At 44.3% G+C, this 25,409-nt stretch overlaps 5 protein-coding genes across 9 annotated transcripts in view; 2 read left to right on the top strand and 3 right to left on the bottom strand.

The window, feature by feature from the left end:
- Positions 1-503: 503 nt before the first annotated feature.
- On the bottom strand, positions 504-1,654 carry LOC6502824 (MORN repeat-containing protein 5). The gene has a single exon (XM_001956281.4). The coding sequence runs from the start codon at positions 1,560-1,562 to the stop codon at positions 612-614; it is 951 nt and encodes a 316-aa protein (XP_001956317.1). The 5' UTR covers positions 1,563-1,654; the 3' UTR covers positions 504-611.
- Positions 1,655-1,859: 205 nt separating this feature from the next.
- LOC6507283 (serine protease 1) lies at positions 1,860-2,707 on the top strand. Its single transcript, XM_001956280.4, has one exon. The coding sequence runs from the start codon at positions 1,863-1,865 to the stop codon at positions 2,616-2,618; it is 756 nt and encodes a 251-aa protein (XP_001956316.1). The 5' UTR covers positions 1,860-1,862; the 3' UTR covers positions 2,619-2,707.
- Positions 2,687-4,073, bottom strand: LOC6507768. The gene has a single exon (XM_001956279.4). It carries the CDS (start codon positions 3,988-3,990, stop codon positions 2,749-2,751), a length of 1,242 nt encoding a protein of 413 aa, XP_001956315.2. The 5' UTR covers positions 3,991-4,073; the 3' UTR covers positions 2,687-2,748.
- Positions 4,074-4,586: 513 nt separating this feature from the next.
- On the top strand, positions 4,587-5,181 carry LOC116655916. The gene is made up of 2 exons (XM_032454898.1): positions 4,587-4,967; positions 5,035-5,181. The coding sequence occupies exons 1-2, from the start codon at positions 4,674-4,676 to the stop codon at positions 5,179-5,181; spliced, it is 441 nt and encodes a 146-aa protein (XP_032310789.1). The 5' UTR covers positions 4,587-4,673.
- A 354-nt stretch (positions 5,182-5,535) lies between these two features.
- LOC6507766 (capon-like protein) overlaps positions 5,536-25,409 on the bottom strand; it is a 44,122-nt gene continuing 24,248 nt past the window's right edge. The window contains exons 3-10 of one of the 5 annotated variants that reach the window (XM_014909984.3): positions 21,516-21,587; positions 20,725-20,820; positions 20,494-20,661; positions 14,471-14,678; positions 11,681-11,787; positions 10,576-10,746; positions 10,393-10,515; positions 5,536-7,999 (exon numbers count right to left, since the gene is read on the bottom strand). In XM_014909984.3, the coding sequence (XP_014765470.1) occupies positions 7,718-7,999; positions 10,393-10,515; positions 10,576-10,746; positions 11,681-11,787; positions 14,471-14,678; positions 20,494-20,661; positions 20,725-20,820; positions 21,516-21,587 (1,227 nt within the window). In that variant the 3' untranslated portion in view covers positions 5,536-7,717. Of the gene's footprint in view, positions 8,000-8,411; positions 10,165-10,392; positions 10,516-10,575; positions 10,747-11,680; positions 11,788-14,470; positions 14,679-14,824; positions 16,303-18,640; positions 18,853-20,493; positions 20,662-20,724; positions 20,821-21,515; positions 21,588-25,409 lie in introns of those variants that run through there. The other 4 variants (XM_001956277.4, XM_014909982.3, XM_014909981.3 and 1 more) reach the window with 4 other exon arrangements.

The following is a 25,409-nucleotide window of genomic DNA, read 5'->3' on the forward strand; positions in this document are numbered from 1 at the left end:
CGCTATTGAAATATGGTATGTTTTTGGGCGCTCTCCGCCGTTTTTTGTGTCTTCTATTCTCTGCCATGTTTTAGCCTTCGTTTCCTCTGATTTTCCACTTTCGTCCCTTTTAATTAAATGAAGTTCCTCCTGGCTTTAATTAACATCCAATTTATCTGCCTCCCAGGGTCGCGCACGTGTAGCATAATGTCCGGCGATTATGGGTTCATTACCCGCTGTGCCAATGGCCTAGTACAGGTGAACTTGAAACGTTTGCAAACTGGCAAAGTTCAATGTCGGTCGGTATATGCCCGGTGACCCAAAAACGCCGGACAAGACAAAATAAAATATATATAGTGGCAGGCCCATCTTCAGGTAGGCCTAAGTGGCTTTCCATGTTCGGTTGCAGTTCTGGCTGTTCGAGTCATAAATCTTTAGGTCCTAACACGCCCTGTCTTTGGCCAAGAATGTGGGTCAACCCCGAACAACACTTTTCCGTTTTAAGCCAAAACTAAGCCTCAAGGTGCAGTACTTATCTGAGGACTTCATTACAACTATAAGGACTATGTCTGCAATTATACAATAATTTGTAAAGAAATCGAATCCAAAGAATGGAAACTCTCAAGACATCTTCAGTTAATGCGACACACATTACTCTCGCTCCTAGATCTCCTCCAGGGCTCTCCTATCTTTTGCGGTCTCTCACGGTTCTTGATGCAGCCACAATCTTCCCGGGTCTCCTTCATGGGGTGGACCTCGGAGGAGCAGCTAATCGAGTCGGTGGCCACATGCAGGCGTGCCATCTTGGCGTTGTCGGATACCAGGCTGTCGGCACTGTTCGATCGCCGGCACATCTTAGCTGTGGGCATGTAGTTTAGCTTGGAGCAGCCAGAGTTCTCAATATTGTTCTTTATGATGACGCGGGTGTAGTGCGAGATGATCTTCTGCTTGAGGTGGCGGTTCCACAGCTGTCCGTGAGCACAGTTTTCCCGAATCCAGCGGCGGACCTTGCGACATCCCAGATAGTAGCTCTTATCCTGAGAGGCGGATCCTCCATATAAAATGTGATGGCCGAAGTCCTTGGTGTCCAGAACGAAGCCGTGATGGGTCAGCAGACCAAAGCCCAGATCGAAGACGTTGCGCGGTAGGGTAACGGCATGGGGTCCGTTCTTGTTTACGAACTTGTTGGGTCCCACCCCCTCTAAGGGTTCCAGCGTTTCCTTGTAAAACCGACGATCGCTAGCTGTGCAGTAGTTCCACCGCTTAAAGCTTATGTGTCGACCCTTCATGTCGAATTCCACCGGCAGGCAGTCGTTGAAGTTCATCTTCTCAATCTTCTTGAGCTTACCATTATCATGAACTACGGAAAAGGTGATGCCGTCGGGATCGGACATCTGGATGGTGCCCTTTCCATGGAATCGATTGTTGAGAAAGTGCCCCGAGTAGCGAGTGCCGTCGGGGTAGACATACGTCCCATGCTTCTGCATGCCCAGTTCATCGCAATTGCCACTGAATTGTGATCCGGTGAGGTAGGAGTTGTCAAATACTTTTGAGCTATTACGAATTTTTTTTAAGTGGTGCATCTCATCAACTGAGGGGTTTTTCGATCCGAAATATAAAAAACTACGGTATAAGTACGATGTATGTTGAATGAAAAATGTGACAGAATTTTCGGAGCTATCTAGAGTCTAACTCTCTTAATTTGTTCCTAACTTTACAACTCATTAGAGGCTTCAATCAGTGCCTTCCGTCAGGTCCCAAGATAACCCAACAAATCCATTCTAATGGGTCTAAAAGTTAATAAACATTTGGCTAATTACCCTCTCTGGAGTATTTAAGCCGGAAAAGCAAAGTAAAAAGTCAATAATACCTTTCCTGGAATTATGAATTATTTGGTAGTAGTGCTATTAGCCCTAGTCCCCTCTTGGGTGGCAAGTGCCTCCTCGGAACGTCCGGAGAATATCATCACCAATGGAAATCCCGCCTACGATGGGCAAGCCCCCTATGTGGTGGGAATGGCCTTCCAGACGAGCAACATCTGGTGCAGCGGCACCATCATTGCCGACACCTGGATCCTTACGTCCGCCGGCTGCCTATCGGGAAGCACTGGAGTGACCATATTCTTTGGAGCCACCAGGCTGAGCCAGGCCCAGTTCACCGTGACTGTGGGCACCGCAGCGTATGTGACTGGCAACAAGCATCTAGCCCTGGTGAAGGTTCCCCGGGTAGGATTCAGCAATCGGGTGAATCGAGTCACCTTGCCGGCCATGCGGGATCGGTCGCAGCGCTACGAAAACTGGTGGGCCAGTATCTGCGGCTGGGGGGTGACCAGCCTCAGAAACTCCCAGCCGGACTGGCTGCAGTGCGTCGACCAACAGATCATGCCTAACTCCGAGTGCGCCGCCTTCTTCGGTTCGTCCACTGTCACCGACCAGGTCCTGTGCACCCGCACTCCCAACGGACGCTCCCCCTGTTTCGGAGACGCTGGCAGTCCTTTGGTTACTCAACAGGGCTCCCTTGTGGTGGGCATATCCGAGTTTATCGCCGCCAACGGTTGCACATTGGGCATACCGGCAGGATACGCCAGGATCACTAGCCAACTGGAATGGATTCGCAGGTATACCGGAATCGCCAATTAAAAGATATTCTATTGGTTTCCCAACCGAAGCTTAATAAATGCATTGTATTAAAAAAAAAAAAAGAGTCCTTTAAGGGGTAACAAAAAATTTTAATCGTGGAAAAGTATAACGTGGTATTATATCCGGGCACCTACAGTTCAAATATGGATCGAGTCATGTCCATATAGCTAGAGCGGCGGATGAGATTCGACTGGACTACGTTGAAGTTGTCGCCGACCTTCTTCTTGCCCATGGTATTGGCGGAGAGGTAGTCATCGCTGAGCTTGATCCCCAGCGAGCACGCCCCGAAGCTATCCGACTCACAGCTGGACTCTCCGCCGGACTGCGGCTTCCGGACGTCCGACGTGCTGGTCCATTCACGCGGCCTATCCACAGGATCCATCTTTGGTTTGCATGGGTTGAGTTTATGGAGCCTCTGCTGCTCTTGTTCTTGCTTCTCCAGCATGCGAGCATAGGCCCGGACGCACAAGTCCGTGGCGCGTGCCGGATCGTCGGGACGAAGTGGTTTTTGACGGAGAGTGGATGCCTGCAGGGGATCCTGATCGTGGGCCAAGTTATCCCGGGCGCCGGCCCGCGGCTTGTCCAGCTTGTGGTAGTAGCGCTCGCGATCCACTTTGCCACGAGGGGCGTAGATGGCAGTGCGCTGCATCTGCTCCCGCTCCGTGGCCAAATTGTTCGCAATGATGCTCCGGCACATGCTTGGCGATGGCTCAATAATGTCCGTGCTGCGGGCTTTCCGGCAATGCCGCAAAATCCAATCCTTTTCCCGCGGACATCCTATGTAGGTCGTCCCAGTGAATGGGGCCGGGCGTTCGCTCAGCCATCCAGTTTCGGCATTATAGATTCCCTCCTCGGCGTCGTAGCAGCCCTTGGGCACCACCCTGGGCAGGAGTTTAGCGGTAAGAAAGGAGGTGGGACCCACCGGCTGCTGGCCGTAGCGCTTTTCCGGATGGTAGCGCCTATCCTCTGGCGTCAGGTACTCCCAGTCCGCACAGTCCAGCCCGTTGCTGTTGAAGCTCCCCTGGACGTGTAGGCCGTCGGAGAACCACATATCCTCGATGGTCACCAGCCGGCCGCGTTCAAACTCGCCCTTTATGGTGAACCGGTACGGCTGAGCGAGACGTAGGTGGCCGAAGCCATGGAACTGGCCTTGCTGAAAACGACCGCGGTACTCGCTGCCATCCGGATACCGATAGCTGCCAAAGCCGTCCATCACGTTCACCATCCTGTCCCAGGCGCCCTCATAGCTGCTCCGTGTTATAAAGTGGCGCAGCTGGGTTACGGCGTTTTCTTGGTGCGTTTGCGACATTTTTTGAATCTCCTCGGGTCTAGGGTTTCCAGAGTATGTTTCTGTTTTGCCTTGATCTCGCATGGAAAGGGTAATTGTGTTGTCGAATAAACCAAACGAACTCAAACGTGCCAATTGACAAACTCCTGACCCACTCGGCCTGGCTTGTTGAGATTACGCATCAGCTTTACGACTCTATAAATGTTTGCCCTCCCGAACCCAACCCACCCGTACTGCTCTGACCATTCTGGCTCGGCCAGAGTGCGTTCTATGTCCAGTGTGTGCTGGGGTCCTGGGTGTGCCCACCACATTCTCCGGGTTTATGCTCTTGTCGCATGTCTGGCCTAATGAACATCGGGATACCCTGGTGCCCCTGACAGAGCCAGTTGGTTGCGTGATTTTGTGGATTGTGGTAAGAGCTCTCTACCTGCTTGAGTTTGGCTATTTAAATTTGATTTAACTTGTCTATTAACTCTGTAAATTTTAGGTATATTTAGGGATCTATTCTAAGGATATCTGTAAAACATCTTACAGTGAATCGGAAAGCGTCCTGCGACTCTGTTTATTGGCAACTGGCTTCTGACCAGCTCCTACATAAAAAATGACTTTAACTGACCGTTTAGGTGGCTCAGCAGGTCTTTGCATTGCTTGACCTGGCCAGAACCGGAACCAGAACCAGAAACAGCAGTGACCGCCAGTTAAGTGCGATTGGTGTTTATGGCCTTTCGCAATTGCTGCAGCTACCTTCGCCACCCACACCCTGGCTTATGCCGTTGGCCTGGCCAAATCGTAAGCACTCCCCGGCGGGCCGTAAATCATGCTCACTTACCTCACTGGTGGCGCCAGTGGCCATGTTGCTGCCACTGCTGCTGTGGAAATCGACGGAACCACCTGATGAGCGTCGCGGCTTGCCGATGTCCAGGCGTAGGATACCCGGCTTGGGACGCCGGGGCGGACCAGTGGTGGCTGTGGTAGTAGCAGTGGCAGTGGCGGTGGCAGCTGGTGGCACGGAATCGGGACTGGCAAGCCCCGGAGCTCCAGATGGCTCCGCACTTTCACTGGTTTCGGTCGGCATGGTCAGTAGGTGGACGCTCTGGACGAAATAAATTGAGTTGCCCGAGCTGGCAGCCAACCAAATACGCGATTCACTGCGCACACACGTCCGCCGTGCAGCGCCAACGCGAACAGACTATACCCGTGTCCTGGCCGCAATATCCATATGTCCTGGAAGCAACAATTACGCGCGCAGCCACGGGCACTGAAAATAAAATGTGAATTAAACGCGCCACCCACGCGATAAGTGTCAATGAGTAAGTGTGTCTGTGGGTATGTGCTTGTGTTCATGTGTCCTGTGTAGCTCCAATGTGCGAAGGCTCGAGTAAGGATGACGTTGGACAGGACAGTTCAGGACACAGGGCACTTTCAACTGTTTCACATGACACAAAGTGAACTTCCTGCTTTCAGGGTCACCACAGCCTATCCTTGTGTAATTATGTCTGCCGCTGCCCCAAAAAATGTCAACAGCTCAACTTTGAAACCCCAAACCCCTCATCCAAAAAATAAAGGACACACGACAAAATATCGCATGTCGCATTCGCCACGTGAAAATTTCCATTTTTCATTTTCACATTTTTTGCGCTCACTTTTCATTTTTATTCCTTGCGCCTTCCATTAGTGCGTTGCGTTGGCTCATGTCCTTAATTATGAGCGCAAAAAAGTTGCCTTCACTTTGTTTTCTAATTTGGATACCTATTCCAGGTGGAGTGTATAGTTTTCAAAGATACAGATATAAAGCGATACTGGTACTAGAAAATATAGAGAAATAAATACCTTCATATCTTCGATTGTCCTACTGGCAAATTGAAATGAAAAATAATCAATTTCCAATACTCACCGCATTGCAAAATACATCCAGTTATCAGCAGGAGGTATAAGCAATTCGAACCCCCAACCGAATCGCAAAGAACACCTCCTCCTCGACACTCCCCCTGTGGCAGAATGCGCTTGTTAGTTGGCAGCAAGCCAAGCCCACCTGCTGTGCGGAGCTAGGATGTGCCAGGATGTGCCCGACTGTATGCTCGCATATCCATGTCCATGTCCTGGTATGCCCTGCTGATATGCAATGCTTTTCTATTACATGCAAAGCGCGTTAAATTAATTGAACTGTTAAGTGTCAGCAGCAGAAGCAGGAGCAGGAGCTGGCTACGTTGCATGTGGCAGTGGCAGGCGAGGAGAGGAGCTTGTTACCCAGCATGTTGCATTTAATTTTTATTATTTTCACTTTATTCTATTGCGTTGAACCAGAGCAACTAATTTTAATTTAACTACGGGTATGCTAACTCTTAAGTAGCTTATAAAAAACTTTATCTTTTTCAAAAGCGAGTGCTTTTTGCTTTTTTCTGGGCATGTGCGTGTGTGGTTTCTGGTTTATGCTTAGTACAAATTTCAGTTTCAGTCTCAAAAAAAAATGTTTGCATAAATTAACTAAAACCATTTACGTATATTAATTTGTATGCATGTTCTATAAAATTTCGTACCTAAAAGGAGAATGTCATAAAATCGTTAGGATAATCGTCGTTTTATTGTGATGTCGCTGGCAATAAACAGAAAATCTGCCAAATAATGCAATAAAAACTTCCCTCAGTTTGATGATGATTGAAACCCATTTGGTTCTACCTAAGTATGGTATAAACCCCTAGAAATTTGAATTGCAAATTTGTCTTTATCCCGGTGATTGTCACAGTATTTCACAGATGTCTCTCTGCATATTCAACTAACCTTAAAATATATATATCTGGCTTTACTAGACCCTACCTTAACCTCTCAATGTTGCAGTACAAAAAAGCACATACAGACCTTTGATGCTGGTTAACTATTGTATCTACCTATCTACTTTATACTTTTTGCGTCTTACTGAACCCCTTCGTTTCTTATTTTATAGCTAACGAATCCCCATAAATTTCGAGTAAATCGCTTATACGCCACGTATGCCGCAAGCTTGGTTTGCATTTCCCACAGCAGCTGACTTAAATTTATAGAGTTACCCCCTCAACAGGAAAGAAAAGAAGGAAATATAGAAGAAGAACTCCATCCGAAAGGCGGGAATAAGTGGAAGGGACTGCCAAGCGTAAAAGTAGAATCGATTTATGCATAAAAACGGTGGTGCTGGCACAAAATTTATGAATAACAAACATTTGATCTTCTTTTTGGTCCTGGCTTTCATAAAGCAGGAGCTTCAGTTTCCAGCTTTTCCGGGGTTTTTCTTTCGGTTTTCTCTTTTCGGCTGCTGCGCCACTTGGCGTTGTTTGCTAAGCTTAATAACCAGTTTTTCTTTTACCCGAAAAGTTGGTCAAGTTCAGCAGTAAATGCTCTTTTGGCTTCTGGTCGAGAGTGAGTGAGTGTGCTGTTTGCTTACCTGGTGCTACGTGGCGTATGATTAATGTGCGTGGTTTGTTCGCTTAATGAATTGGCTACAAGGAGCCTGCCTGCCAAAAGGCACCATGAGTGCCGGCCAAATACTTTCATTTAGTTAATACTTAAATACACATTGAGCTCTAGTTTTATGCCCACTAATTGACTTATGTCTACTCGCATGCCTGTTGCATGGCATCTCAATGAGCATGTCCTTTCGTTACGTTTCGTTTTGGGTTAATTTGGTCCTTTAGTCTATTGGTTGGTCTTAGGACTGTAGGCCTATTTATCAAACGCTATACTTAGGGCTATGCTAAAAACTCACTTAACAGCTAATAAACGCACACATTACGGAAATTCGGAAAGGACGGACAAGTCCGCCAGTCCTGAGTTGCCGAACTCAGAACGTTGTCACTTTGCCCAGACGCATGCCGAGCAATTTACGACGCTTTTTGGCGCTCAGCTTTGTCCAAATGGTGCTACTGCCCTCCACCAGAAGAAATTCGTCGCATAAATCATCCGTTTCCTTGCCGGCGATTCCTCCGCCGCCGTAGAAATGATCCTCTTGGTACTTCTCAGAACGGGAGTCGCCGGAAACGAAGCCGCTCTCCGGCCGGGACAGAGAGGCGGTGTGCCAGGGCAGTTGTTGGAACCAGCGCGCCACTTTCGCCGTCGAGGAAAGCTGTGAAAATCGAGGGGGGGAAATAAGTAAAGTCAGTGTGTAAATTTATGCAAATGAGTTATGTGCGCAAATTGCTGCCCACCAGCACAAATCCACGCGCCACAAGTAGAGACGGCAACGATGAAGAAAAAAAAAACGCGGGGAATACCAAAACGAACTACCAAGTAAAGTGAAAAATGGCGACACTTGTTTTTCAGCTTCGTTTTTCATTTATCAAGGGGAAATTTATGCACTGCCAGGGGGGCGTATACTTAATGCGCTTAAAAGTATGCTGCATGTTTTTGTCGTTCGGCTGGCCGGGGCCGGGCCGGTCCGTGTCGGAAAAGTCATTAGGGAAATTGCCCAACCCAGAGTTAATTTTCAATTATTAATGATAATCCATGTGTGGCTGGGAACAAAATAATTTCTGCTCACTTCTCACTGTATTTTAACATAATTATTCCATTTTTTATTCATTATTTCAGTTGTTTTGCCATTCATTTGCTGTTGCTGTTCTATTTTCAACTAAATATATATCCAGTTTACAATTCAATTAATTTTATTGCTGGAGGGGAAAACGGAAGCCTATTTTGAATTAAAGTACAACAATTTACAAAAATAACAGTTTATATGTATATTCAACTTAACCAGTTTAGACTCTAGACTCCATAGCTTAATCACTAAGTGTATAGATAGATATCTTTTTTAAATATATATATTTTTTTTTAAAGGGAAGAGAAAATACTTTTTGAAACGTTGACGTTTTGAGCAAGTTTCTTCGTTGCTGATATGCCACTAATAGTTCATTTTTTCTTTGGTTTTTTAAGATTATGTTTCACAAATACTTTCACTGACTAGACACAAAAGATACTCCTAGAAACTAGGGCCAAGCACATTGGCACTGCGAGCTGTTAAATAAATATTTTACACTTAATTGCGGGGCAAGTAATATTTGGCACACCTCGGGATTACCTAAAATGCAAACTAAAAAGTATATGGTTCTCCTAAATTAATACTGTTCAGCCAACACACATTCACTCCGATCGCATTCAGCACTCCGTACTCCGCACTCGTTCACTCTGATTATGCCCATGGTCCGATTGTGATTCCCAAGGTCCTGTTCAGGACTCGTGCTCGTCTCATTTGGTGGTGTGCCTGGCCCAGGCCGTCCTCTGCACCTGGCTCATCATTTGGCTGCGATTTGGCACCTTTTCGCTGGTACTTCTCGTTATGAAACTCGGCGTGGCCGACAGCTTCCTCTGGTGGCCTGCCTCGTCCGTCACGCGAAGCAGCACTGTATTGAATCGGTTATCTCGGCTGCTGCTGTTGCTGCTGGTGTTGTTGCCGTTGTTGTTGTTGTTCTGGCTACTGCCAGGACTAATGTTGTTGTTGCTGTTCCGCAAGCGAGGCGATGAGGGAGAGTCCAGGGTAGAGGAGCTGCGACTGGTATCCCTTGTGCTAGTGGATCCGCCGCAGGCCAGACCGGCGAGATTTCCATTCGATACGGCCGCCTTCAGCTGCTCCTCCAGGTTGTTTAGATTGTGTTCGATGCTCAGGCGGATATCTTCGTTCAAGGACGAGCTCCCGGCGAAGGAGTTGCGATTCAAGGTGCCCAGGGGCGAGGGCGTCAGGGTGCCGGTGGCAGCGGGCGATGCCAGAAAATTGAATCCGCCAGCCCCCGCCCCGGCTCCGCCATTGTTGTTGGCCAAGGTGGAGGGTGTGGCCGGGGTGCAGGACAAAGGATTCACATAGAAAAAGGAGTTCGTTGCCGGGGGCTGACTCTGAGCTTGATTGGCATTGAGATTCAGGGCCTGCAGGCGGTTCAACAGCTCCTGATTGACCTGGAACAGATCCTTGGAGAGGGCGTCCTGCTGCTGCTGTTGCTGCAACTGATTGCTGATGCTCTGCAACTGGCTCATCGAAGGATACGGGCTACTGCCCCCCACTGGCGGAGGTGTGGCCGGCGTCAGTTGCGACTGCTGCGAGGTTGCAGGAGTCTGCTGCTGCTGTTGCTGTTGCTGTTGCAGGTTCTGAAGGTGCTGGCTCTGCTGGTTCAAGCCACTCAACTGGTGGCTCAGCGAGGTCAACTGCTGATTGATGCTGCCCAGGTTACTGATCTGCTGGTTGATGGTGGCCAGGTTGTTGTTGTTGCTGGTGGCCTGGAGCAGCAGCTGCAGCTGCGATTGCTATTATTGGGGAGGAGAGTGGGGTGGCATTAGAGGTGTGTCGTCTCCTCCAAAACAATGAACTCACAACAACAATTTCAAACGAAAACAACTATAAACATTCGTGCATAACAAGAAACGGCAGCCAAGAAAACAAAAACCATGCAGGGCGCAAAAAGTACAATTTACGATCGCATAACTCAAATGGGCGTAAAATAGAAAGTATAGCTCTGGGATTGGAGAACCTACCTGAGGGGCCATCCCAATATTGGCCGATGTCAGGCCGGCACTCTGCTGCTCATTGTAGGCGCCCAAGGAGGCCAAGTGCTCGAGCAGCTCCCGGTTCTGCTGCAGCAACTGCTGGGTGCGCGCCTGTTAAAGGATATTTTTTGTTTTTATGACTTAAAGGACATTGCTTTAAAGGATAGTTACCTGCGCCTCAATGCGCGCATTGGTCTCCGAAATGAGCTGCTCCCGCACCAGCATCAACTGGCCCAGGGCCTGACGCGTTTGTAGGGCCTGGGCTTCCAGCTGGTCCTTCAGCTGGGTGATCTCAGTGCGCGGCGAAGAGGGGGATCCTGGGGACTTGTCATCCACATCGCACTGTAAAATTGTAAGAGCCAGAAGAAACTTTAGCTTTAAAAGGAACATAACTCTTAAATGGCTAGTTATGCAAAAGCTTTAGCTTTTTAGTGACCAAAACCATAAAAATCCTAGCTTAGAGAATATAAAGTCTGAGTTCTGAAAAGCTATAATTTTAAACTAAAAACTAGTACATAAACTATATCCTATATCTACCATAAACTGGCATTGAAATAAAATTAAAGTTCTATAATAATATAGATGGAAGTCTTTCCTTCTAATATTCTAAAGTAAGTAGTTAAAAAAGAAGTAGCTATTTCTTGGAAATTTATCTAGACTAAGATATAATATTTTATGAAAATAATAACTTTTTAGAAGCCAGTCATCAAAATTCCTGATATTGTGGCTTAGAAATTATTTACAAAATAAATGTTCCATTATTCCCATTCAATGAAATAAACATTGTCATTACAATACATAATTTGTAAAAATTATTTGGGATATTTGAAATTGTGCCAGAGAAACAGGGCCATCCAGCACACATTGTATAATTTTATTCGACTTTTTAATGAAGAATAAACTATAATTTGCTTGTTTTATTTTGTGAGCAGCCTTGACAGTTCTCGGGGGCATTGAAAAGTTATTGTATCTGAATCTTATTGTTTTTTCTTCTGGCTTGTTTACCTTCCCTCGGATCGCCTTGTGCGGTATACACAATTGTTGAATATTATTTTATACATTATGACCTAAACAGAAACCATCTCGAAATGGGCCACATTGTATATGATTTAATTGTTTCTTTTTAATTATGTGAGATTTCTGCTCATAGTCTTGCCGAAGAAGGCATTTTAATTGCCTAGCCAGGATATGGCCAATATTTGGTTATTATTGGCAGGCCATTAGCCATTAGATTATGGATTATGGATTAATGCGATGATGGAAGAAAGTTACTCACCAGAAGGCTGTTCGATTTGCGTAGACTCGAATGCGACGGCATTAGCTCCAAGTGGCTCGGACGTTGCGGCTGCGTGCGATTCAAATCGGGCGATATGGCCAAGTGCTCTAAAAATAGTGAATGAAGAATATGGATTTTCGGATTATAAACATTATTAGCGAAAATAACCGAAGCGTATAAGGCCTCGGCATCGCCCTCCAATTTGTCAAGGTCGTTTCTCGACTCGACCCACACGATTCGCACCTGGAGGTCCACAAGCCCACCCTCCCACCAAAAAAAACATACCACTTTCGCGCTTAATTTACCATTAATTACAGCGTCTAGAGTTGGTTATTTGTTTTGATTATGCTCTCGGATCAAATAAATAATGAAACAATTATCTCGAGAGCCGAGAGATATGTACTTGCATGACTGGCCGTTCGAAGTTCAATGCAAAAAGATTCCCGTTTCTGTTTACGGCCACCACTACCATTCCCAATTTGATTTGTTGGCAAATATTTAAGCAATTTCTGGCAATCGCGAATCGAATATATTACTATACTATAAGGCCCGTCGGCATCGGATTCGATTCGCACCTGCGGCACGTGTGTTAATGGCAAGCGAGCACTGTAAAAATCCTTCACAGCATGTAAATTAATTTCTGCTTCTCGATTCGCATGTTTCTCTCGGCTTTACAAATTTTTGTTCGTTTGGCATATAATTGATCGAATTCGCGAGCATGCTCCGCCCTTCTCCAGAACAAGGATTCATAATGGCTCTTAGAACACATGTTTTCCTTGGCTATAATTAGCCAAGATCTTTCTGTAGCCAAGACTTTTACAACCGAAATGACCTATTTCGAGGAACACATCATTCTCAATTAGAGAAAATGCCCGAAAAACCCGACAAAACAGCTGCAAAAAAAAGTTTGGCGACAATGAACAATTAGTGATCTTTACTTTTCCCCGATCTACATAGTATCTTTTGGATATATCTTCCTATTAGCTCTGCCAACGAAAATATGGTAATGGATTAATGATATTATGGCCTGCTTATTACACATACAACCTGTTGGCGTCGCTGCGGCAGGCCAAAAATAATAAACGATTTTCGTGTAATTGCGACTTTTCTCCCAAATCTGCTTCTCTGGCAGTAAAGCTGTTAATTCGATTTTTATTGGCCTTAATCTTGGAAGCCATCTTATAGCATAATATTTGGCGTCTCGCCGGTCTTTGGTCGATTTCCGTGGGACATTGAACTTTGTCCTCTGGCTGATTATGGCCCGAGTTGACATAATTCATTATTTTAGTGCCTTGCCGCTGGTTTGGCTACTAAAAAGTCAACAAGCTGAGGCGAAAAATTACTAGATGGCGAAAGTTTACAAGCGCGAGGATGGGATATATATATAGAGTAAATAAATTATTTTTGGCACAAGCCGCACACTTCTCGTCCACCACGTGTGCCATTTGTGGTGTCGCCCAGCTCGGGTGTCGCCTGGCAACAAATTCAGTTTCAGTTTTCCACCCAGAAAAGCCCCAAAAGTCAATTGGCTACTTGGTGATGCCATGGTTATGATGAAAAAATCAGCAAATAATCCATCGACGATAAGCACCTTCCCCCATCCCATTCCATACTATGTTATCTTCCGATTTTTTTTGTGTTATTTATATATTTATTCTAAGAATTTCAGGCGAATGATGTCGCTGGATGGTTTTAGACAAAAGATTGCAAAAAGAATTGCTTTTCTCGTGAGGTTTTCAATATTTTTTCTGCTTATTTTTGGCAGCAGCCGAGCGTTGATGACGTCAAACTACGCCTTGTCTGTGTAAAATGGCTTAAAGGGGGGAGCCCATCGCTGGTTGGTCGGAGAACCGCACAAAGATTATTGAAAATTGAAGCAATATGTGGAAATTGCTTAACGACGCCGAAGTGTATTTCGAACGCTTGTGCTACTCTACTCGTTACTTTTCTCTTTCTTGTTTCTATTTTATTTTATTTATTTCGTTTTTACTTTTAATATTTTCATCATATATGCGTTGTAAATCGCCTTTTCGGTCTGTATACATGGATATATTTTTTGTGTACGTATCTCTTTGGTTTATATCTCTTGCCTGCAGTTGCATTCTGTGTATTTACGGAAATAAAGATGTGAAAACACTATTTAATGTTAAACCAAATAAACAAGGCAAATCGAAACGAAATATTCACCAATTGTTTCTAAAAAAAATAAACTCGAACTTAATAAGATCCTAATGGAGACTAAATGAGAAAACATGTATTTTTATGCAAGGGGTTCTTGTTTTTTGCTTAGTAATTACTAAAAAAAGATTATACTTTTCAGTGTAGAATTAAAATGTTTCATTTATAAAATGCAATCATTTCATTTCCCTCAATTGTTGTTAATTTTAAAGCCTTTGCCGTGCGATAACTCTTTTCACTTGACAGCCTCCCCGGAGGATGAAATGCAATTTAAATGCAAATGCTATGCCCGCTGATGCCACCACCGCTACCACCACTGCCACTGCCACATCGAACTGAATTCGAAATTAAAGAGCAGAAATTTGCATTGAAATGTGAAAATGAATAGGAAACTAATGCGGCGTCCAGTGTACAAGGTCCAGGAATCCACAGTATTCCCGTCCCAGAGTTTCCCCACCCAGGAAGCCAGCTGACGGCGTCGACAGCCAGAGCTTTTCACTTATTTATTGGCCAGCCAACGAACCCAGTTTCCCATTTTCCTTCTCCCATTTTCCTCTGACTTACCCCCTAAAAAGCGTTCATACATACATATATATTTTCTCCGACACTCACCTTTCTTTGGCGTCTCGTTGTCGCCGGCACCTCCTCGCTCGCCGTCTTCGCTGAGCTGCTGCTCGCTGACTTGCTCCACGTCCAGGAGCTCCGAGGACGAGATGTCGGAGCGTTCGTCATTGGGTTCCAGGGAATTCTTATGAAGATTAAATTTGTGGCACACTTCAAAGGCTTGTCCGACGGTGCGAACGATGCGCATGGCCTGAGACTGCAACGACACAAGAGGCGTAGGAGAAGAGGATTAATTTAATTGCATTATGGACACCCTCACCCAGTATACCCCCTCCCGCCATTGGATAGCAATTAATGCAGCAGACCCCCTAGAATGCCACCCAGTTGTTGCATTGAACCCACCTCGGGATCGCTTGACGCACAGCCGCAGGAAATTGCATCCTTTGTGCGATTATTGCATAAATTATCACAGTCCCCGTTGCCCGCCACTGCCACGCCCCCTCGGGTGCGTTCCAGGGGGGAACTGCGACGCCTCTGCCTCGCCTGTCGCTGTTCGGTTAAAATTAGCGGCAATACTTGGTCGCCGGCTATGATGGGTTCCCGGAAGGATAGCTTCTTGCGTGGCTTATCGGTTTTTGGTCTCTCGAGCATAATGCTTCCATTTCCGTTTCCGCTGCCAGTGCCGCCTCCGCCACCCCCACCGCTGCTTAGACTGGAGCTGCTCTGCTGGTCGCTGAGGCTCTTGCGGCGTTGCAGCTGGTGTCGCTGCTCGGAGCGCTGGTGGAGGAGGTGGGCCCGGCGAAGGGCCTCTGGAGAGGCTTCGTAATGATCGCCCGGGAGTCGCTTAAACTTCAACCGGGCCTTCACGACATCGCCGTTCTGGCTCGCAGCCGGGACGGCCGACTTGTGACTCGCCTTCGCCACCGGCTGCTCCTTCTTAATGATGTACACCGTGTTCTCGTCGTCGTTAAAGAGTATGTGCTTGGGCTTGTGGTCGATGTAGGTGTCGTCCAGGAACCTGGCCGGTTGGGGCACTCCCGCGCCACTCGCTCCACCGGCCAAAGGAGTTATCTCCCGGTCCACACAACTGATGAGCTCCCGGATGTCCAGGCTCTTGTTCCGGGAGATGTGCTTCATCTTCTTTTTGTGCGAAGGAACCGGCGATTGTGGCGGTTTGTCCTTCAGCTGGAGCTGCTTGTCGCCCACCAAGATGTCCCGGATGAGGCCGCCGCCACTGCGAAAGATGTTCCGATGGTAGTGCACCTCCGAGGCCTTATCCGCGGAGCCCGACGGGGTCTGCTGCTGTTCAGGTGGCTGATTCTGGCTCTGGGCCTTGGCCGTGTTGACCTTGCTGCGGCTCCGGGACCAAGGTAGAAAGTCAAAGGCCTTGGTGATGGGACTGCGCGGCACGGTCTCCGATAACTGGGGATTTCGCTGTTTGTGCTGGGCAGCCATGGTGGGCAGTTTCTCGTGCTTCATGGCCAAAAGCATGAGAGCCAAATCGAAACCGAAATCGAAATCGAAATCGGCGGCAGCGGGAGTTCAGTGATCTGCTAACAGCAAGGTCGTACGATTCGCCAATTTGTCACTAGCCGGTGGCTTTCGCTTTCACTCTCACTAAGTTCAATGCTGTTCAATGATTTTCATTTAGCCAATTTAGTTGGCTATTAATTTCATAATTGCTTTGGGTCCCTGCTTAGGGTTGTGCCTTCAGCCCGGTTATTCACACTCGACCGATGCGCCATTTTTTCGCACCTTTGAGGTGAGATATTGTTTATGTTCTTTTCCACGGGCTGTTATTTTTGTGTCTGTTTCTGTTTCGAGTTCTTTTGCGTTCTCATTTATTTGTGTATTGAATTATTTGCAACTTTTCGGGTTGTCTGTATATTGGAAAAGAAATATTCATTTATTTTTGGATTATTTTTGGAATATTTCTGCCGCGCGCGTTTGCACAGAAAACTGTCAATCCGATGTGGGCTTTTGTTTTGTTTAACCAACAGGCTCGTGTCAAGCATGATGTTTGTTTCTTTTCTGATTCATAGATGCAGTTTCGAGGTCTTAAGGTAATAGATATCCTACATCCCTCTCTGGACTAATTAAGGCCAAGCTAGTTATGTGGTTTTCACTTAAGGGCTCCTACCTATTCTACACACTCTAGTACACTTGTCTCAACGACACTAACAGCTCATCAATTTGAATTATTTTGACAAGCAATGACAGCACTTGTTGCGCAAAATGCTTACAACACACACGGTCAATATTTGGGCAACTATGTAGACCAAGTTCTGGGTTATTTAACAGTTCTTTCAAGGCAAGACACACTCTTTCCCAAAGAGGCGTCTCATCGTCTCAAGTGGTAGATTGCGCATACGCCACGTGTGCCGAGAGAAATCCGTCTATCTGCCATTCTGGCTCGGCGGAGGTGCTAACTGATTGTCTATCTCGACTGGAGTCCCTTGTGTAATTCCGCATAAATCAAATTGAAAACTATAAAAAATAAACGGATAAAGTGTGTGGCAATTTTTACATTCGTAAAAGCCAAGAAATGAAAACTTAAATAAATAAAAACTGCGACTGCCACTGGCACTGGGAGTGAAGAAAATTGCGTGGCAGTTTCGTGGAAAACTACTTGGAAATTTATGGCCGTTCTGAAATGACTTTGTTAGCATTGTTTTATGTTGGTATTTATTTGAATTTTAATTCCCATTTGACTCGGTACAACAATCATCAAACTGGCAGTTTGTTTGTTTTCGCCCCGTTTTCTCGCCTGTCATAAGGGAAAATTTTTTACAACAAGAAGAAAGAAAATCTTTTTGTCTGGCTCTTTTAGCATCAGTTTTATGCCATTGCCTGTGGGGCAGAGAATCCCATACCCTGTGTCCAGCTGGCCAATGTTTACTGTGGCCATAAGTCGTCGACGGTGGTCGCCGGGACTGCAAATGTTGTCCAAACATTTGCTTGCAACCGCAGAAGCCACTTCCGCAGCTGCAGTTGCGAAAATACAGCTCGTAAATTTTGCACATTGTCACGTGGTCAGGACAAGGGCAGGATTCTACTCGCTACTGCCACACACTTTGCACTAATGAACTTCGCATTAGTCATGCTTAAAGGCGGCACTTTAAAATTCAATTTACCAAACCAAAAAAATCAAACAAAAAGATCTCAAGGTATGTATTTATAATTCACCTCAAAGCGAAACACCTGCCCGCAGCCTCTTGGCTCTTAGCTCGTTGTTCGATTTTAGAAATACTTTAAAGTAGGCTATTAAAATAATGGATCTATTTTGGCTTTAAATGCAAAAAAAAAAAAGAGAAAATCGGAAAACGAAAAGTGAGAAATGAAAGGAAAACGAAGCGAAACGAAATGTCGATGGAGGCAGCCATTTTTGGGAAATGCTGCTGTGGCTGTGGCTAGGGATGGGGCTGGGGCTGGGAAATATATAAGAAAAGTATTGAAGGCGGGGGCGCCCGGAGGCTATGCCATTGCCAGAAAACCAAATTACAAAATGGCACACTGGCAACAGGTAAATTAAAATAAATTTGCCCATTTTGACTGGGAAACTATTTGCCATAAATTGGCATAGAATCCGGGCGAGCACAAAGTTATGTTAATAAAAATATTTTCCTGCTCCTGACGTATGTTTTCTCTGCGATTGTATTGTATTGTATTCGCTTGCCTATGGGCGCTGTCAAAAATTTCTTTATCCAAATAAATAAGCTAGCGCGAACCATAAATATTTCAACTTAAATATCACGTGTGCGTTCAGCTTATTGACCATAATTTTATTTATTTATACCAGGCTGCTCATTTCCTCTGGCTACCTGTGGCGAGAGTAGCTCATTAAGTTTTTTTTTCTGGGCCAACAATTAATATGCATAAACAGTAAATATTTGAAAACTATACGTCATGCAACTAAGTTTGGATCCCGAACTTTTCAGTCACTTTTTTGAGAGGCTTGTGTTGGGGATTTTCTTTCCCAATTAATTTTCTGGTCAGTTTTCTTGCTCTTATGGCTCATTTTTCAATCCTAACAGACCGATTGTTTTGTTTTTGGGATATTATTTTATGCCGTCAGCTAGAAACCAATGACAAAACACTTTTCGTACACCTCCCACAACCGAAGACATTTAATTTCTCGCCTCGCTGGGTGGGATGATCTATGGGAACATGCCACATTCCGAATTTATTTCGCCTCTGCGGGTTGACATTTTCTCGTACTTTGCATTTTTATTCTGTTTGTGCTTCGCAGGTGGCAAAAATATTCGTTTAACTTGATTTTATTTATAATTTGTTTTGATTATTTGGATATTTTGATTCGTTCACTCCACCGACACTCACGCACTATTGCATAATTTTGAATGTTTTGTTCAACCGCGAATGATTTTCTTCACGTCTGCAGAGGCGCGCCGTCTAGAAGGCACTGGACAAAGAATCGAGAGAGAAGAATCAACGGTCGCCGATTGCCGGCTAAATGGGTAAATGGCCAAAATGGAAAAGCTTTCAGCCTGAGCTTTTTCGCTCAGCTGTTAACACGATCGATCGTTTGTTTTTCGAGTCGAGTCGAGTCGGCTTCATGCTGCGTTTGTTTTGGATCCCCTGAGGCCGCCGCACCGGCACAACACTGCGTATACTTGATTCTGCAGCCGATTGTGACGTCATTGCTTTGTGTTTCGCGGAAGTAAACAATGGTCTCTTTTAGCGGCTCCTGCTTAGCCGTAAATCATATACTTTCTGGCTAATTGCGCTGCAATCCATGTGCCTCAGGTGCCTCCGGTGCAGTGCAGTGTGGCTCATGACGCACGCACACACAGCCAATACACGTGCAACACCCCCTCTGGCCTTAATTTCTTGTGTCACTTGTCAGACATGTCGACAGGCTCCCCCCCGAAAAAAACACAGTCGTTTCACATTTTTTGTATCTCGTGTATTGGAATTCCTTCCAAGAAGTCTGCTTGTTAATTAGAAAGGAAAAAATAGAAATGCCAACTTGACATTGTCTACAGACATGAAGTTGAAGGCCAGACGAATATAAATACCAGGAATATTGGCTCTGCAGCATACTTGGCTATATGCTTTCATAAATAAGATCTGAAATAAATTTCTCCGGGCTTGAAATTAATCAAAAATCGCATTCGTCGCAGAAATCAAAGCCAAATGCATTTTCCCCCGGGCTCTGGGACAGCCAGAAAGTAAAATCTGATTTATTTATTCGAGAAGTATGATGGCGATGATGTCGCCTCGAGAATTAGAGAATCGAATGGGAGAGTCACTGGTTAGCCGGGTGGCCAGCGTCCATATAACACGGAAATGGACGGGCCCGGCTGGCGGTCCACCCCTGATGGACAGTTGCGCCTTACTTTTGGCCAGATTTTGTTTAGATCCCCCCGTACTGTGTAATGGCCAGTGAAAAATGGGTCTAGACGTGCTCGGATTGACACTGAAAAATGATCACGAAATCATTGAAACACTGGATGGAAATGGAAAACAAAAAAGCCAAAAACTGTAAAGATTTAAACTATAGATTCTCAGTAATATTCAGATTTCAGATAGCAGAAATAAGGATTATTAAACTATAAATTCTCAGTATTTAACTTTGTCCATTCAATATATATTCCAATGAATTCCAATATCTTCCTAGAAATAAATCACACTGCATCGATTTCGGTTTCACAGCCAATATGCCCATTAGAAGAGCCGCCACAAATAAAAAACTAATACAAATTAGATCAAATAGATCGCCTTTATAGCACAACTAACAACTGCACTTCGCCTCTTTATGGCGTGGATATATCTTGTGTTTTTGTTTATTTGCTAGTTGCTTGCTTTTCGGTCTTCCAACGCTGGACTCAAGCCAAAATAATGCATACATGTAGACATTTTGCACAGGACCAGTATATTTATAGAGAGTCCATGGGTGGCACCGCCTCTGTGGGGTTTGGGGGCAATGGGTAATGTCAAGTAAGTCACATGTAGCCTGCATTATGCGAATTGCGGTCATAAACTACAAAAATCCCTCCCCATTAGACAAATATCTCATAGTTTGTGTATAATTATGGTATATAATATCCTACCTTTTTGTGACTTTTGAAGACGGAACATTTGAACGTATCCGTACTGGCATCGCGCGCTATGTAACTGAATATCTTGAGATCGCTGCTGTCGTGGGACACGTAGAATATTCTATAGATGGGATGATTGAGCAACTCGATTTCCTCGGGGTCATTGGTCCAGTTCTTTTTCTACAAAAATAATACAAATAAATAAATAAGACATCTGTTTAGTTGTAGTCGGCATTGACTTACTTTTCGACGACGTTTCTTGAGCACAACGCGCACGCCATTAACCGATATGTGGATGGTGACCTTTCGCTTCTTCAGATTCTGAACTTTGCACTCGTACTGTGAAGAGAATCGATACATTATATTCAAACATTAGGTGGAATATAGGAAATGTGTAATGGCATTGTGTACGGGTCGCGTAATTCCAGAATTTTCAATTAACATTTGACTGCCTGTGACGGCTGTTCGGCTTTTCGGCTGCTCGGCTAATGGCAGAGACATGACAATAACAAGCGCCAAATCTACCACTTCTTCTTGCCGAAGCTAATACAGCAAGCACACATTCACTCACACTCACATCCAGCGTACATCCAGGCTAACACGATTTAAGCCAGGACACGCACGACTTCACAAAATGGCGGGAAGGAGGTCGGGAAAAAATAAACAAGCCTCGTTACTTTTTATGCTACTAAAATGGATTTTTTTAGCTTTTGTTTTTCGCCTTCTGGGCCTGGAACGCAACTGTAATCAAAGTATGTGACGCTGACAAACAAAAAGTGTTTCCAGGTTTTTTTTCAGCTTTTTTTTGGAAACTTGAAAACCGCCTCAGGTCTCCCAGAATCCAGGACTCGAAAAGCAACCCGTATAAAAGTTTCTTTAATTGGCAGTCGGAGATATGCATATCCTTTCAAACTTGACTCTGACGTGCGGGCTGTTAACTTTTCAACATTCCCTCTACGATTCAAAATTCATTTGCGTCCCACACGGCGTATGCTTAATAGATTTCTGGGCCCCATGCCCCGATGTTGACTTACCCTTATGCGCCGCATGGCCTGGACAATCTCGGCTCGTGTGTTCGGTCGTGGCACTTCCTCCCAGCCAACAAACTGCAACGAGAGAAGCGGGTAAAGGGTATTTGTTATTGTTGATTACTCAAACAAAGGCTCAAGTTAAACAAGGCAACAAAGGCTGCTCGAGTGCCCTACAACTGGAGTGCCTTTCGCTGCCGCCGGCAACGGACTTTAAATTAAACAAATTATGTAGCTGCCGCACAGGGTTGTGCCTTATAATTTTGCCAAAAAAAAGATTATTTATTGTTAATAAATCTTGTTAATAAATATTGTTAATAATAATAATCAGAAATTTATGTCTTACAAATTAAAAAAAAAAAAAAATAAAACTGCAGATTTTAGCAAAACATGATAGGGAAACTAGCTTAGAAGGGGATCCCCCAGAAAATTGGATAAACAATTCAAAAAATATTTTGCTTCCAGGTTTTGATGCAGAATGATGGATAATCAATCCAGAAATCATTTAAGGTATTCTGCACTAGAATCGGATGGAAATTGGCCAAGATATAGCCATCGCCATGGTCCATATTGTGGCTCCATGCGTTCTTAAGGGCTTTCGAAGGGGATGCCCCAGAACATTTGACAAAAAATGTAAAAAAAAGGTTTTGAAGCAGAATGATGGAAAATCGATCCAGAAATCGTTTAAGGTATTCCGCACTTGTGCGTCCTTATGGGCTTTCGAAGGGGATCCACCAGAAAATTTGAAAAAAAAATTAAAAAATATTTTGCTTCCAGGTTTTGATGCAGAATGATGGATAATCAATCCAGAAATCATTTAAGGTATTCTGCACTAGAATCGGATGGAAATTGGCCAAGATATAGCCATCGCCATGGGCCATATTGTGGCTCCATGCGTTCTTAAGGGCTTTCGAAGGGGATCCACCAGAAAATTTGACAAAAAATTTAAAAAATATTTTGTTTTCAGGTTTTGAAGCAGAATGATGGAAAATCGATCCAGAAATTGTTTAAGGTACTCCGCACTAAAATCGGATGGAAATTGGCCAAGATAGAGCCATCGCCGAGAGCCATATAGTGGCTCCATGCGTCCTTATGGGCCTTCAAAGGGGATCCCCAGAAAATTTGACAAAAAATTTAAAAAATATTTTGTTTTAAGGTTTTGATGCAGAATGATGGAGAATCGATCCAGAAATCGTTTAAGGTATTCCGCTAGAATCAGATAGAAAATGGCCAAGATAGAGCCATCGCCATGGGCCATATTGTGGCTCCATGCGTTCTTAAGGGCTTTCGAAGGGGATCCACCAGAAAATTTGACAAAAAATTTAAAAATATTTTGTTTTCAGGTTTTGATGCAGAATGGTGGAGAATCGATCCAGAAATCGTTTAAGGTATTCCGCTCTAGAATCAGATAGAAATTGGCCAAGATAGAGCCATCGCCATGGGCCATATAATGGCTCCATGCATTTTGTGGATTTTCGAAGAAGACCCTCCAATAGATGGCTAGTTCATTGTGTTGCTCACTTTGGCCCAAATATATTATACTCTCTGCAAGTTTATAAAAGCATATACAATTATTTTAATAGCTTGCAATTTATTTAAAACCAATTAAAAACAAAACCTGAAAAAATATATTCAATGCAGAGACTTTTTATGCATCTGTTGCCAACTGGGGCTGCCGTAGCCTCGACACAGTAAGAGCGCAAATTTTATTTTTGGCCGAAACACATTCTATATTTAAGCCAGAACTGGCAGACTGCACTCGCCTGCAGTTGGCATCGCGGTGATGAGGATGTGCCCTTCTGCCAAGTACTTCAATGGGACAGCCATTAATTGGTAACTAAACAAGCGTGGACGTCATTAATCCACTTTTCATTTCGCTGTCAGTCAGGAGAAAAATACATTTTTAGTACCGCTGGGGAAAATTTATGGCCAAAAACGAATTCTAAATTGCGGCGACAAGAACCATAATTTGCTCTGCACTTGTGTCGGGCGATTGTTTGAAAATAAAAACTGCAATATGTATAGTTTTTTGTTTTATGGCAACTGCAGCTCAAGGATAACAAATGCGTAGATATGGACCTAGATTTGTGAAATTTTATTACAGTGACAACAACAATTTAAATGCGAAATGGCACGAAAAATGGGGGAAAATCCGAGCGAACGAGGCTCTGATGATGCCATCGCGGGTTGACAGTGACAAAATATGCATGAGATAGCAGCCACGCCTCCATCGGCCGCCCCCTTTCCAATAAGCGACAAATAACTCACAACAATAAAAAATAAATATTTATGGAGCCATTCGAGAAGAGAGTTTTTCGGGGGAAAAGCTTTTCATCTTCAAGTTATGTGTGTGTTATCCTTGTTGGGGAAAAAAGTTAAACAAAGAAAAGCAAGGCATCTATTTTTGGGGGCCCAGCATATGTTTATTGTCTATTCTGTATGATCTATGTCAAGTTATGGTAAACAAATCGAAACTTTTGCGATGAATTTCTGCGAATGCTAATTCGTGGATGATTAATGTTCCGGGATATGAATATGGCGTGTGCCCAATCGATATTGTATTTTGGAAAAAGGCTAAAAATAGCACTCGATTTTCAGCAGAAAATAGAATCTGGCATATTATTTCAGCAAATTATTAAAAAAATCAGAGTTAATGCCAGAGCTGATTGATTTTAACCCACACAATGATTAATGCCATGTGCCCTAAACCCAGTTCATTAGTCATAAGGAAAAATGTTTACTTCCACCGAAGAATAATCAAGCAAATATTCACTTAAGATGGGGCAGATGTTTTTCTCCCAAAATACAGTACACTTTAAAAAATATTTATTTTCGGCCATAAAGCCTTGACATGCGTAGAAATGGGAGAAAGGTTATGAAAAGAGGCTTTAAAACTTCCCACAAAAGCCATCCGGCAGTAAGCCCATAAAAAGCCATTTGCAAAAAGCGGAAAGCAGCCAAAGATGATGGGTAGGGAACGAATGGCAAAAAACTCTTACCCACAAATATTTGGATTGCATTAAATTCATGCAAACACAAAGGATAAAGGATACACAGAGCGCTTATCCTCTCCAGCTAGACAAATCCCCGCGCAAATAAAATAAAGAAAACCAACTTCAGACTCGAGCTGAAGGCAAAACGCTTTCCCAGCCTCCCAGTCACTCCTTCTCTACTTTTATTTTTATTTATTTTTTTTTTCTTGCCTGTTCGCATCCTTTAGCTATTCCCTTTCAGTTTTATCCCAGTTTCAATGGCATTCGCATCCTTTTTTTTCACTTAAAAACCATTTCAGTGCGACGGCTCTATGCAAATAGCCGCTGGACTTTGTTCGTCGCTTCGTTTAAATTCATTTTTTTTATTTTGATTAAAACCCCAGCCCAGATCCACAAAAAAGGGAGTAAGCTTTTATATCTGAGAGGTCCAGTCCAGGATGCTGTGGATTTTAATAATTTGTTTTAAAGCATAACCATGTCTGCCTATAAATGTTTTACGACTTAAAACGTTATGAACCAGAAATCTGAACTTTAAGAGGTATGTTGCTTAAGATATTTATTTTCATAAGCAAATAGTTTTGTTTTTTTTTAGAAACTTCAATGAACATTGCAAGTGTTCTGACTCTTTTTCCATAATTACCAGCTTTTATGTATTTTTTCTCGCGTCGTTTTCCCTTTTTGTTAATTGCCAAGTTTGCAATTGATTTTCCCCCACTTTCGGTTCTATTTCCATACATTTGTTTATTTATGTATATAGTCGATCGCTCGGATGAAAGACAAGTGAAAAGTCAAAAGCTGGCCCCGTTTGTTGGCCCTCTCCCCGAGTGACGTCAGTAGACGGCCCAAAAAACCGAAGTCAAATTCAAGGAATCCTGAGCTATTACCTGACATTTGTCCTGACAAAAAG

Source organism: Drosophila ananassae, chromosome 2R, assembly GCF_017639315.1.
Source record: "Drosophila ananassae strain 14024-0371.13 chromosome 2R, ASM1763931v2, whole genome shotgun sequence".
NCBI lineage: Eukaryota > Metazoa > Arthropoda > Insecta > Diptera > Drosophilidae > Drosophila > Drosophila ananassae.

Excerpts from the sequence above, each read along its gene's own strand:
- LOC6502824 (XM_001956281.4), bottom strand. The coding sequence starts at position 1,562 with ATGCACCACTTAAAAAAAATTCGTAATAGCTCAAAAGTATTTGACAAC.
- LOC6507283 (XM_001956280.4), top strand. The coding sequence starts at position 1,863 with ATGAATTATTTGGTAGTAGTGCTATTAGCCCTAGTCCCCTCTTGGGTG.
- LOC6507768 (XM_001956279.4), bottom strand. The coding sequence starts at position 3,990 with ATGCGAGATCAAGGCAAAACAGAAACATACTCTGGAAACCCTAGACCC.
- LOC116655916 (XM_032454898.1), top strand. The coding sequence starts at position 4,674 with ATGCCGTTGGCCTGGCCAAATCGTAAGCACTCCCCGGCGGGCCGTAAA. Across the intron at positions 4,968-5,034 it reads ATGGCTCCGCACTTTCACTG|CCAACCAAATACGCGATTCA; the intron begins GTTTCGGTCGGC and ends CCGAGCTGGCAG.